The sequence below is a fragment of the Poecilia reticulata genome, unplaced genomic scaffold (assembly GCF_000633615.1).
Source record: "Poecilia reticulata strain Guanapo unplaced genomic scaffold, Guppy_female_1.0+MT scaffold_271, whole genome shotgun sequence".
Classification (NCBI taxonomy): domain Eukaryota; kingdom Metazoa; phylum Chordata; class Actinopteri; order Cyprinodontiformes; family Poeciliidae; genus Poecilia; species Poecilia reticulata.
Genome location: NW_007615052.1, coordinates 100,836 through 114,610, shown reverse-complemented (window position 1 = coordinate 114,610; position 13,775 = coordinate 100,836). Strand labels below are relative to the sequence as shown.

The 13,775-nt window shown below is 43.7% G+C and overlaps 1 protein-coding gene and 1 long non-coding RNA gene across 2 annotated transcripts in view; one reads left to right on the top strand and one right to left on the bottom strand.

Moving 5' to 3' along the window:
- LOC108165991 (uncharacterized) overlaps positions 1-2,666 on the bottom strand; it is a 5,927-nt gene extending 3,261 nt beyond the window's left edge. The window contains exon 1 of the long non-coding RNA XR_001776305.1: positions 2,577-2,666. This is a non-coding gene — a long non-coding RNA (uncharacterized LOC108165991). The remainder of the gene's footprint in view (positions 1-2,576) is intronic.
- Positions 2,667-2,704: 38 nt separating this feature from the next.
- Positions 2,705-13,760, top strand: foxk2b (forkhead box K2b). Its single transcript, XM_008402929.2, has 9 exons — positions 2,705-3,189; positions 9,002-9,196; positions 10,499-10,652; positions 11,150-11,296; positions 11,374-11,567; positions 12,317-12,519; positions 12,597-12,830; positions 13,199-13,399; positions 13,465-13,760. The coding sequence occupies exons 1-9, from the start codon at positions 2,894-2,896 to the stop codon at positions 13,656-13,658; spliced, it is 1,818 nt and encodes a 605-aa protein (XP_008401151.1). The 5' UTR covers positions 2,705-2,893; the 3' UTR covers positions 13,659-13,760.
- The last annotated feature ends 15 nt before the right edge of the window (positions 13,761-13,775 follow it).

Sequence of the window (13,775 nt, the reverse complement as noted above, 5' to 3'; positions counted from 1 at the left end):
AATAAACGGAGACCGCCTCCAAATCCAGACTTGATGTCTTGTGGTTTGTCTGATCACCACACAACACACACAACGCAGAAATCCACCGGTCACATTTGCACATGATGCTGATGAAACAGCTGCACGTTGATGTGATATTTAGTGAAGCTCCTTTATTCTGACGTTTTAACTCGTTTTATGTTGTTTTAACCCTTTCGAGCCTGAGCAGAGGCTGAATCAGCTTCATGTGCATGACGATAACTTTGTTTTATGCATGAAGGAATCCTCTCCACAGCTAAATAAACCTGTGAATGAGAGGAGCTTCATGATGGAGCAGCAGCCCTGCAGCAGGAAGGTTCCCGGTTCGAATCCCAGCCTGGTCTGCATAGAGCTTCATGTTCTAGAATAAAAAGCTCCGCTGCGTTACATTTGTTCTGTTCATGCTTCCTCTGGTTTGGGATGCTGAAAGGATTTCTTCTCTCTCTCTCTTTATTTTTTTTATTGTACTTTTGGACAGTTGCTATGATACGTAACCATGGCAACAAGGTCTTGCTTTTACAACTGGGAGCAGCTGATTAGCATCTGAAAAGCTCAAATAATACCTGAACTCGAGTGAAAGAAGCTGGACCGTAAATCATCGACTAAATTACTTTGTTTATTTTCTAGTAATATGGCAGCAATGACACAATAACGCAAAAACACATTCTCAAATATCAACAAACTTAAAATTTCTAATGAACATTTAACACAGGAAGATATTTTAAATATTCAAAATGAAACGACAAATAAAATGAACTTGAAGTCTGTTTGAGACCAAAACACCAAACTGGAGACTTTTATCATCCAGTTTTTGGTAGAAAGAGAGAAAAGAGAGAAACAGTAAATCACGCAAATGGAAATTATTGAGCTGATTTTTATTTATCATGCGGTTAATTGATCTATTTTTTATTGGGACAGACCTACCTGAACTTTGACCTGAACTCCCAGAGGAGTTTACAGGACGATCACAGGGCCAGACAGAGATTTAAAGAGCAGACTGACAAATAAAGTATTTTTAATTGAATTAAACTGAATGTTCTCTCTGTGTTGGTTGGTGCTCCGGTGTCCAGACATGTTGGACTCGGTAGTTTCTCTCAGCTGCCCGTAGGAGGTGTGTTTGTGTGTGTTTCCTGTCACCGATCTGCCTCCACCTGCATCGGTAAACATGTGACGGTGGGCAACCTGTCACCTGACTTTACAACCGGTCAGCAAAGTGACATTTATCACATAACAGACGGCAGAGCAGATTTAACACGTGCAGGAAAACTATGTGTTGTTGTTTACAATAATCTGATAGTACACACGCAGCAACAAGACGCTGCAGAGACCTCAGTAAAACCAGACATGGACTCTTTGGTGGAATACCGCCGTGGCTTTGCAGCGCTGCGGCGTAAAAGCCACAGCAGAGCAGAATCCTTCACATTCACACTCCCACAACGACACACAGTTTACTCCCGGATAACAGCGAGAATCTGGGGCTGGAGTCGAGGAACTGCCGCGGATTGTCGGTTATCTGTAACTGTGGTGATTAAGGAGGCTGATAGCATGTGTTAACGTATCGATCAACTCCCGTCCTGCTGCGATAGGCTCCACCTCTTACCTCCGCCCGAAACATAGACCTATGAACATAGACGCTGAGTGAAAAGCAGGGTCGACCACCCAATAATAATAATAATAATAATAATGATGATGATTATTATTATTATGATGATTTTCGTATTAGTAGCATAGCAAGCGTCTTAAGGAGTTTAACAGCAATCTGTTAAATAATAGTTAATTAAAAAACATGTATTTTTTTATTAAAACTGTAAATTGGCAGTATTATCTTCAATAACTAAAAAACAACTTTAAAGGGTTTCACATCGAGCCTTAAAAAACACAAAGCACATCGTATTGTTCCTTATAAGGTTCCATACATGCAAATATGTCGTTTATATTCTTATGTATGTTTATATACGTGGTGTGGGCGTGGATTCTGCGTACCATACATTTATTTATTCATTTATTTATTTAGGTTGTATCTTTTAATTTAAGTATCTTTTTTAATATGATGATCCTTGTCTGTTTTTAATGTTTTTGTTTCGCCCTGTTCCACTGTGCCATTACATTGCATCTTGTGGACAAATAAAATTTTACTGAATTTAATTGAATTGAACTGAATATTGTTATAGATTAAAACATAGATGGTTCAGTACATCTGCAGGTGTAAATTAAGGTATGTTTGGGTGAATTTTCAGAACGTTATGAAGATAATATTTAATTTTGACTCAATAGTCACTGTTATTAGTACTACTACGGACATGTATTGTATAATAATAAAACTTAGTTTATCGTAAACTTATTCATTTAATCATAAAATCCTATTTCAAAGCTCACCTTTAACGGTTATCAAAGAGGCCTGCCACTCGCAATATGGCGGACGCGCTGACGAATTGTTTCTTCTGGGCGATGAAGCAGATGCGACGTCTACTCGTTTACGTCTATGTTCCTAACAGCATATGCACGTACAACAGCTACACACCAACCGACCTTGAATGTGTCCTCTGAAAAATACTCACACGTGATTGGCTGTAGCTACTGCGTTCCATCACCTTCCTGCATTGTGATTGGCGGACGCCGGTGGCAGTTACACCCTATCCGCCTCTGGCCTCTTTTGGTTGGCTGCCTCCGCTCCCCTTTCTCTCGGCGGTGGGTCGGAGCCGCTGTCCCTGGCCTCGCATGTTTCCCTCTGGATTCCTGTTTTCAGTTTGATGCCCCTCTTGTAGATGCGCTCCGTTTGAACGCCTTTGAAGGGCCACAGTCGGGCGTGCGTGCAGTGGTGTTTAGTTGCCCCCAACATTTTATTTTGAGGCGTTTCGAGGCTCCCACCCCGAACATGGCTGTTCAAGTTAGCGGATCGTCTGGGCCGATTGCCCGGCTAGAGGGCCGTGAATTCGAATACATGATGAAGAAGCGCTCGGTGACCATCGGCCGGAACTCCTCTCAGGGCTCCGTGGACGTGAGCATGGGCCACTCGAGCTTCATCTCGCGGCGGCATCTGGAGATATTCACGGCCAGCGACGACGGCACCGGCAGCGGGGACTTCTACCTGAGGTGTCTGGGTAAAAACGGGGTGTTTGTGGACGGAGTGTTCCTAAGACGGGGCGCCCCTCCTCTGCAGCTACCACGAATGTAAGTTCACCCTCCAGCACCGCCACCCATCGGGGGGGGAGCGGGGGCAGTAGCCGGAGCATCCGGACAGCTGAAGTTAACATTTAACAACATTAGGTTTGTATTTGCGAGCAAGGGTCGAGAGCACCACGTGTTTAGCATGTTAGCAAGAAGTCCGCATCCTGTTTCCTAAAGCCCTTCTCTTTGTTGACATTCCTGTTAGCAACCGTTTTCACGAGCCTGCTGCCGTCATTCCACGCACATTCCACAGCCCACCGGTGGGTCAGCTCAGCCTTCCTCTCCCCCCTCTGCGCTTATGTCGGAGCTCGGTGATGTTTCTGCGCCTGTTATTGAAAACGGTGCTATTTTGTACATTCCCATTCAGAAATGTGCAGCCACGATGCAGTAAAATCGCCACTCTGCGGTGTTTCCCCACTGTGGGTCGTGTGTATTAATTGTGAATGAAGCTTTTCTCGACCCGTGAACGTAAACAAACCAACCGGTCCCCGCCCTGCGCTGCACCGTTTGCACAAGCCGTGACCTCCAGTCCGCTAAATCAGATCCCAGAGCTCCTTTCTCCGCGTAGTAAACACACCTGAACGCATCATGGCTGCATTTAAACTCCACTTTCTGAGCGGCTTTACCGATAAAACATGAGATCTAAACGGTCATGTGATCTCAGGAAACCGGTTCCTTTCACTTTTCCAGTGGACTGAAACTCTTATCCTCATAAATGTTTCTAGTTCAAACTGAGAAGAAAAATAATAAATGTGTAAAGATATCTAATATGGCGATTACTGACAAAACTCCAAAAAAACAACAAAAAGCTCGCTCAGCTTTTGCAATAATGTGTTTCACCATATTATAGGATGAGGAAATATCTTGTACATAAGTTGACAGTTAATATGGGATCAACAGTTAAAACAATCCTACTTTAAAGTTACAGTTCACTCGATTCAATTAATAAAAATTAAAATATGGGTTTTAAGGTTTTTCTTTACTTGGTTTTTAAGTAAACAAATATTTTTCAATTTCTGAAACTTATTTGGTTTAATTTTATTCTAAAATACAAACTGGAAAGTTCAGAACTGACAGGAGATTTGTTATTTCTGTTGGTTTTTTAGTGAATAAAGTGACATTGCTAGGCACAGCCAGTGGGATGAATGGATTAAACATTACAGCTGCTTGAAAACAGCCAGCATATGTTAAACAGGGATCATGTTTGAGAATAAAACGTGATTAAACTCTGGGACGTGATAATCCAGAGTTCTGCTGGTTTGGGCCTGTTCTGTGTACATCCAGATGAACGTTTTGGGCTTGTCTCTCTTTCTCCACTGTCACTGCATGATGAACCTTCATCCTCCCAAACAGCTGGAAGTTTCCTCTGCTTGGTTCTGGTGTCACTTTTTAAAGTCGCCCTACAGAACGTGGCGTTACATTCTTGGTTCCCAACATCAACATTCTGCATGTGTTCAGGTTGAAGCCACTCTGTTTTCGTTCATTAATCCCCTAATAGTTTAGTATTTTCACTTATTATGACTTGTTAAAATGTTAATAAGCTGTTTTTAATTTTGTGCAGATTTTATATTGAACCATTTTCCACAGAATAACTCAGCGCTGCCCCCCGGTGGTAGATATTATTTATCAGATGTTAGAAAATCCGACTGCGAAAATGTTTGTAAACTTTGAAGTTCATCAGTTGTGATTTGTTCTGATTTTCTCCTGAGTATTTTGGTTTAATGTTCGTTGTGATAAACTGCTGTGAGACCAAAGGCTAACTGGCTGATTGTCACATTAGCAATAAAAATGGAAGTTTGTAACACTTGTATTATGTTAGCCTGCAACTATTGCACTCCAAACTGCAGTATGAAAATTACACGACATATTCGCGATGCATCCTGCAGCATCATTGGTGTCTCAAAACCACATCTTCTTAGAATAAAAATAAAGATGGTAAGTTGTCGGATCGGGAACAAAATGTCCGCCAGCGTGGTCAGTTGGTTGATTTTCTGACTTGCTGTTGAACTCGCTCCTGCCAGTAGAAGAAGATGTTAAATTCTTCTTTTTCTTTAAAAGGTCACAGTTATAGAAAGTTACATCATTTCATGGTTTTTCTTTTAGCTTTGATTTTTAATCCAAACTATTTATTTGTTTTATGACTAACGTCTCAGTCACATTATCCCTAAAGTATGGGTTGCTTTTTCAGCTTTTATTTTATTTAATCACCYACACACACACACACACACACACACACACACACACACACACACACACACACATTCTCTCTCTTCCTCTCGTGGGATCTCTGTCCAATTATCCCAAATGATTGATTAAAAACGGAAAAATCCGGGTGTGGAAAAGTCTGGAATATTGAAGGACATAAATAGTTGTGAATCTATTAAACTAAAGACAAAAAAGGAAAATGTTCATTTAATTTAGCTAAAATGACAAATTGAATGAAATGAAACATTTTAAAGTTGTTTTTAAAAATGGCAGCAACATGCTGGCGTCGCTCTGACTCTCTAAAATTATTTTTGTTCATAATTCATTTAGTTGAGGTTTTGGATGCTGGGACAATTCCTCTCTCTGATTTCTGAGGTGTGGGGGTTTAAAGAGGAGCAGCAAAAGCAAAGGAGGTGGATTAGCAGAGCTAGCTAACACCTGATGGCTTCATCCTGGATGTTTCTGTGGAGTATCATTTCACATGGAGCTGTTAGCATGTCACGCAGCAGCAGTCTTCAGTCAGAGGCCTCTTTAGGTTCTTTGCGAGACTGACTGCTACCTGAGATCCTTCTCTCTGAAGACACTTTAATGACACAAGTTGCACCATTTTCCCTGTGGATTAAATAAAAGTGAAGTTGAAGGTGTTTTTACGTGTCTTTCTGTTTGCAGTAGCTCTCTCCACCGCAGCCCAACATGCGTCTGTCGCTTTGTTTTGGTTGCAAACGAGTGGATTTTTATTTGTTCATCTGAGTGTTTTCAGCGTTTGCAGCGTCCTTCACGCCGCGGCGCTGTTTACATTTTGTTGAGACAGATTTGCTGGAATCTGGTTGCAGCTTTTCACAGCAGCGCCTGCAGTGTAAACAACCTCGCAGCTCCTGCCAGCGCTGCTCAGACTTTGCACACCGCTCGCTCGCTCGCTCTCATTGCGCAATCTCCCAACATGAAACCATTTTCTTGCTCTGAGAAAACAGCGGCTTGTTTTGACTTGATGCAGTTTCCGTCCCGGGTGAATGTTTTCCTGTAACTTTGAAGGAGTTTACAGTTTTCTGCTCCTCAAACACACACACACACACACACACACACACTCGTACTGCTGGGATTCCTCTGCGGTGATGTCAGTGGATCCAGCAGGAGGAACGGCCCTTTCCCGCTCCCTGCCGCCTCGCTCGCTCGCTCGCACCCCGAGCCGCGGCTCTTCCTCCCTGCCTGTCCTCTTTGTTTACATTCTGCTCTGCGCCGGGTGGGGGTGAGATTCAAGCGAAAGCTTTCAGTTGAACAAGCTTTGTTTGTTGCCGTCCTCGCGGCTTAGCAGCGTAGCAACTGTGTTTTCTTTCTCCCGTTTTCAGTTTGTGCCTCATTGTTGTTGTGGGAGAGAAATGGGGTAATAAAGAGGGATCTGTGGCGGCGCACAGGCTGGGGGCTCAATCACCCTGAACTCTGTTTTCATTCTGCTCCAGATCCGGCGTTTTCTACACATTGAAGCTTCCGTTTTAGAGAAATAAAGAGGTTTTTGTCTTGGTTTTGATCCATTTTCCAGAGCAAATGTCTGAAAACACTTTAAATAAGACAAAACTAACTTACAAATAACTTCGCAGCAAGATACAGGAGCTTGTTTTAACTAAATGATATTGATAAAAAGTTCCAGTCCACTGGCAGATTATTTCACTAAACACATGGGAAAAATATCTTACTTAGTGAAATAATCTTCCAGTGGAACTAGAACTTTTTTTAATCAATATTAATGACTTATTCACTTAAAACAAGCTCAAACTTCTTGTTGAAAAGTTATTTGTAAGTTAGTTTTGTCTTATTTTAACTGTACTAAGATGTTTGCAGTAGAAACTAGACCAAAACTACTTAGTCAGATTTTGTGTTTTTGCAGCCTAAAGTTACTTCCTGTGGTTTTAACAGCAGTTTAAATCATGTTTTATTTAAAACGTTTCTTATCAAAGATAAAACCTGGTTCCTGTTAAACAGTTTCCTTAACTTTTGTAGCTCAACGATCGACCGACGCTCACAGGAGAAACCGATTTGATCTGAAAATCAGAGACCTTGTCGCTGCATTTGGTGACTTTTCAGACAAAATAAATCGACATCAGCAGGTTTGGTTTTTTATCGATCTGTGATTGGCCATAAAACTCCAATCAGTGCAGCAGGAAGGTTTTAGGGCTGAAGCCATTAATCGATTTTTGAAATAATCAACTCATTTAGTTATCGATTAATCATTAACTGGAGCATAACGACTCAAAAAGGCCATTTTGCTGGAAGACATACGGAGCAGCAATAAAGCCAAAACTATGAAAATACCAACATTTAGCATTTCAGATAAGAAAAATTATTTTCCTGTAAATATTTTTTTTCCTGGTTCAAATTCTGTAACAAGTATCTCATATTAAGCACCTTTTGCTGTCCAGTTATTAATCAGGATTAATTAACAGATTAGTAGATGGTTCTTATTTAGCTGCAGATGCATCAAGCGTTTATTAAAAGAATGATTTTTTTTATATTTTAGGATAAAAAATGTTTATTTCTTAATCAAAAAACTAATAGAATTTTTTGCTTATTTGCATCTTTTATTAAACTTAAGTGATTAAATAAAAAATCTGCCGCATGTCAGTTTTTTATCCAATTAATTGTTGACTAAAATAGTCGTTAGTTGCAGCCCTACAATGTTTAAAAAAAAAAGATTTCAGATGTAATAAATTGTCACCGGGCGGATTTATCGTTGCTCCAACCTTAAAGAGACAAACTGGACAGTTTGACCTGTTTTTACTCTAAAACGGTCAAATAAAAGTAAAATTCACAGCCTGACTTTAAAACGGCTTCAAGTTTAAACATCCATCTGTTTCTGTTGTTCCTTCAGTGTTGTGCCGCTATGTGAAGCTGAGTGTCTCCAGAACGTTTCATGAACTGGTGACATGAAGAAGCTGTCAGGTTTTTGATGTATATTTAGGTTTCACAGAGCGCCGACAGTCTGGATGAGTCTGGAGTTATTTTTATCTCCTCAGGTGCTTCAGGCTCCTGTGAGACGCAGCACAGCCAGTTCAGACGAAGGAAGCTAACGTAGCTACCGCTAGCTCTGTGAAACCCTGGTGCAGGAAACTGAAAGTCGCCTCCAGCTGATTGGAAACCCGGGTTTTTGTTCCTTTGCCCGGCAGTTTAATCCCAAATGCGCCACCCGCAGGTTGTCTTCCCGTCCTCGTTAACTTCCGAACATCGGAAGCGTCTCGGCTGTTTTTTTAGAGACGTGAATCTGTTTTGATGTTTTGACCTGGAAATCAGCCAATCGGATTAATTTCATCTGTTCGTGTTCAGTTTTTCATAAACAGATTTTAGTCATTTAAATATCTAAGTTCTTACATGTTTTAGCTCCTTTTACCATAAAAGAGGCTAAAATATGTAAACAAGCTTGAATAATGGATAATTAATATCCATCATAATAAAATCCATTATTCACATTTTCTTTAAGTTCTCAAAATGAATCCAGGTTTTTTTGTTTTTAGTTAATTAATCAGCCATTTAAAACTCGTCATATTTTTCTGACGTGTCGATGAGGCGCCTTCAGGTTGACTTTCTCTGTTCTCTGCGTTGTTTTCTGATTTTTCTGCAGGTGCACGTTCAGGTTTCCCAGCACCAACATCAAGATCAACTTCACGGCGCTGTCCAGCGGGAAGAAGGCCAAGCGAGAGGCGCCAGAGTCCCCAGTGAAACCAGTACAGCCTCAGATCTCCCCACTTACCATCAACATTCCAGACAACATCGCTCACCTGATGAGCCCGCTGCCGTCACCCACCGGCACCATCAGGTACCTGGGAAAGCATTCACCTGCACAAGATTCACCCAAAAACATCCGTTAAAGGTTAAAGGTCGGAGGAAACCAGCAGGTTGTTGAAACTCCTCCAGAACCAGGGCAGATTTTACTCATTACTGCTCCACTCTGGTAAACATAAACATTCGATATCCATGGATCCATCAGAAAGACGCTGTACGGAGCTCTGGTAGGGCCAAAAACAAGCTGTATTTTTGATATCCATGGATCCATCAGAAAGACNCAAAAACAAGCTGTATTTTTGATATCCATGGATCCATCAGAAAGACACTGTACGGAGCTCTGGGAGGGTCAAAAACAAGCTGTATTGTTTTAGTAAAATGTGGCTAAATTATTTCCAAAAATACAGTGAAATTTGAGTCAAATAAAACAATTCCTAATTGGATAAAGAATAAATATTGGTATTTAAAAAACTCCAAAAAACAAGCAGTTTGACATAAAAACAAGTTTATCCATCAGTCAAGTTTTTTTTTGTGTAAAGCATTTCAGCAGCAAGGCGTTTCAAGGTGCTTTAAATCATAAAACACAAAAATACAAAAACACCATACAGCCAAAAGTTTAGAAACCAATAAGATTCTGATGAGTGACATCATCAATATCATCAATACACGTCAAATATGTTGGTCGACGTTTCATTCATGATGATTCAAAAGCAGCTCTGAACAGGAGAGTTTAGTCTGAAGGAACTCAGTGTTTCCTTCTGTTTTACAGGTAATTACAGTTAATTATTTACAGTTATTTGGTTATTTACAGTTAATTATTTAGTTATTTGGTTATTTACAATTAATTATTTACAGTTAATTACAGTTAATTATTTACAGTTATTTAGTTATTTACAGTTAATTATTTACAGTTATTTAGTTATTTACAGTTAATTATTTACAGTTATTTAGTTATTTACAGTTAATTATTTAGAATTATTTAGTTATTTACAGTTATTTTTGCTAATTATGAAGCAAATGATAAAAGTTCTGTCATGTTTGGCCAGAAAGAAAAACCCAGCATCAGTTATTTAATGAGAATGAAAGGTAAAATCCCATGTTTTCATAAACGTGTCAGTTTTTTGCTGCTTTAAAACTTGGTGGCGCTGTGACTGGTGGAGTCATGTTTCCATCCCGTTGCTCCTGAACTCTCTGCCGTGTTGCCAGGGAGGCTGATTTGCGTCGATGTCGGTGCAGAGCTGCGGCCAGATGAGCTCGTTTGAAGCATTTTCAGCTCCGGATCCGGCCGGTTTGTCCTGGTTTGGTTGTAAAGCTCGTGGTGTTTGTGCTCCTGCAGCGCTGCTAACTCCTGCCCCTCCAGCCCCCGGGGGGCGGGCTCCTCGAGCTACAGGATGGGGGGCCGCATGGTCAGCTCCGTGGAGCTGCAGCTCATCAACGACAACTCGCAGCCTGAGAACGACAAGGAGGCCTCCGGAGAGGACAGCCCCAAGGTCAGCAGGAAACACAGCAGACGGTTACTAATCCACTGGAAGAACCATTTCATACCGGGGGGTCCAAAGTGCGGCCCGAGGGCCATTTCTGGCCCGGGGACTGATTTTGTGTGGACCCTGACTGCAATCTAAGAATGAGGCAAATCTTATTACAGACATTATTGCCTTACAGTGGAAAATGTTCATTATAACACAAAGTATTTTTTATAACCAAGCTTTTCCTGAACACTTTTTATAATTTACTAAACTGGGCTAAATATAGCAAACATATCCTGTTCTTATACTCGGATAAATTTCTTCCATCAAGCAAAAAAAGTGAAAACTAGACAACAAACGTGCAAAATCTGCGTTTTTATTCGCACTGTTTTGGTATTTTACGGCCAGTTTTTGTTGTTTTTCATAAACTCGGTTGCGTTTCTTGCGTTCTGATTGGCTGTGAAGCTTTGGGTCAGCTGAGGTTGCAGTAAATGCGCCGTTTCCTGTGCTGCTCTCTGCAGGACGACTCCAAGCCGCCGTACTCCTATGCACAGCTGATCGTCCAGGCCATAACGCTGGCGCAGGACAAGCAGCTCACACTAAACGGAATCTACAATCACATCACCAAGAACTACCCGTACTACCGGACCGCCGACAAGGGCTGGCAGGTGAGTCCCGCCGCGGCCCGCTGCGCCTCCTCCTCCTCCTCCTCCTCTTCCTCCTGTCACCGCTTGTCTCGCTGCAGAACTCGATCCGTCACAACCTGTCGCTGAACCGATACTTCATCAAAGTGGCGCGGTCGCAGGAAGAGCCGGGCAAAGGCTCGTTCTGGAGGATAGACCCGTCGTCGGAGGCCAAGCTGATCGAGCAGGCCTTCAGGAAACGACGGCCCCGCGGGGTCCCCTGCTTCCGGACCCCACATGGACCCCTCTCCTCCAGGTCGGCCCCACAGATCACACAAACCTGAGCTCATCTCACTGGATCAGAGCAACTCAAAGTGGTTCACATAGAAGTAGAGCAACTTCAGAAGTTTGCTAAATATCAGGCGGCTCTGGAGGAGCTGCAGAGATCAACAGCTCAGGTGGGAGTCATGAAAAACGGTGACAAGTCGTCCTGCAGCAGTTTCCATCAGACCGAGAGTCAAAGGAAACGTGAAGCTGCTCAGGTCAGATTGAAGCTTTTAGACACTGAAACATTAAACTAACAATTATTAGCAATCGATTATTCTATTGATTTTTCTGCTGATTAATAAAATCATCAGACAAAAAACCGTCAAGTTCTGCAGGAACTACTTAATCTGGTTTGGAGTGTTGCTGATGCATAATAAACCATTTGATTCCCATTAAAAACCAGCATGTTGAACCTCCAGTTCAGCTCCGATGTGTTTCAGTGATTAAATCCTAAATACTTTAAATACTTTTGAACAAATATCTCATTTCAGTCCCGATTGAAGCAACAAATAAAAGTTTCATCTCAGGCCTTCAATCAGCTGCAGCTGCTGCACATTTGCTGCCATCTGGCTGATGACCAGCAGGGGGCGAATATTGCATTGCAGCATGATATTTTCTTCTTTCCTCTCAGGGAACATTTAGGTTTTGTGTTCATGTCTCATTTTTACTTCATTCCAGTTCTAACCAAACACGAGGATAGCAGTAAGTATTGTGTTCATTTCTCCGTCTGGCCTGCAGGAGCGCTCCAGCGTCCCCCAATCACTCCGGGGTGCTCTCCGCTCACTCCAGCGGGGTGCAGACCCCGGACAGTCTGTCCCGGGAGGGCTCCCCGGTGCCCCTGGAGCCGGACACGCCCTCCGCTCCCCCCCCAGTGCCCACCGCCGCCATCCAGCCCAAACTGGCGGTCATCCAGGAAGCACGCTTTGCACAAAACACACCAGGTGCCGCGGCGTCATTCTTCTTCTTCTTCCCTTCCACGCTGCAGCTCTGTTGCTAACCCGCCCCCCCTCTGGTCCAGGCTCCCCGGTCAGCAGCCAGCCGGTCCTCATAGCGGTCCAGCGCCAGTTACCTCAGACCATCAAGCCAGTGACTTACACCATGGCGTCCCCAGTGAGCACCAGCAGCTCCCAGCCCACCGTCCAGACCGTCCACGTCCTGCAGCAGATCCCGGCCGGCTCCACCGTCATCGCCCAGCCGGCCGCCATCATCAAGAGCGAACCGCAGGAGAACGGGGAGCACACGGAGGTCAAAGGTGAGGCCCGGATGAGGAGGAGAACCTTTCAGGAAGGAGCTTTGGTCCTTTTTGGGGGGCGGAGCTTATGGATGGTTAGTGGGGAAACGATTCTGATTGGCTGAATTCTTCCAGGGTTTAAACACTGTGTATTTAGGCCAGTTGCTATGGTAACAGGTTTTGCTGGGCGATTACAATAAATTATAATCACTTTTTAACTAATAGCATAAAAATGGCACTGCAATGCAAATACACTTCTGTAAACAACTTCAAAATATAACAATCATCAGACTGGATGAAGCTTATTTTAACTGACCATGTGACTAATCGATTACTGAGTCAGGATATCGATTGGTGATTAATAGATAATATCTGTTTCCTCCGTCCAGTGAAAGTGGAGGCGGTTCCCAGCATCACTTCTCTGGCCGCCTCCAGTCGCATCATCCAGAGCTCCCAGTCGGTGGCGCCGCTGCAGACGGTCACCATCGTGCAGCAGGCGCCGGTGGGTCAGCACCAGCTGCCCATCAAGGCCATCACCCAGAACGGCACCCACAGCCTGACCACCGCCCTGCAGGCGCCCTCCAGCTCAGGTGAGACGCCAGGTAGCCGCTAGCTGCTAGCTGCTAGCTGGCGCTAACTCTGCTGTCCTCTGCAGCCCCGGCCGCCGCCAGCCCCCTCCACCTGCTGGCCACCCACGCCTCTGCCTCCGCCTTGCTCCCCACCAAGCGGCAGAACGGCGACCAGCTGGCGGGGGAGCAGCCGGACGCCAAGCGAGGGAAACTCGAGGAGGAAACGCCCGCCGTCGCCGTGGAGACGGACTCGCCAGCAGCCGGAGAGCAACCAAACTAGCCGTCTGGACGCCGCGCCACAGAGCCCCGCCCACCGTCTCTCTCTCTCTCTCGCCCCGTCGTTTGTTTCGCTTCTCCTCACGACCGAGGTGCCAAACGGAGAAACACACCCCCCCCC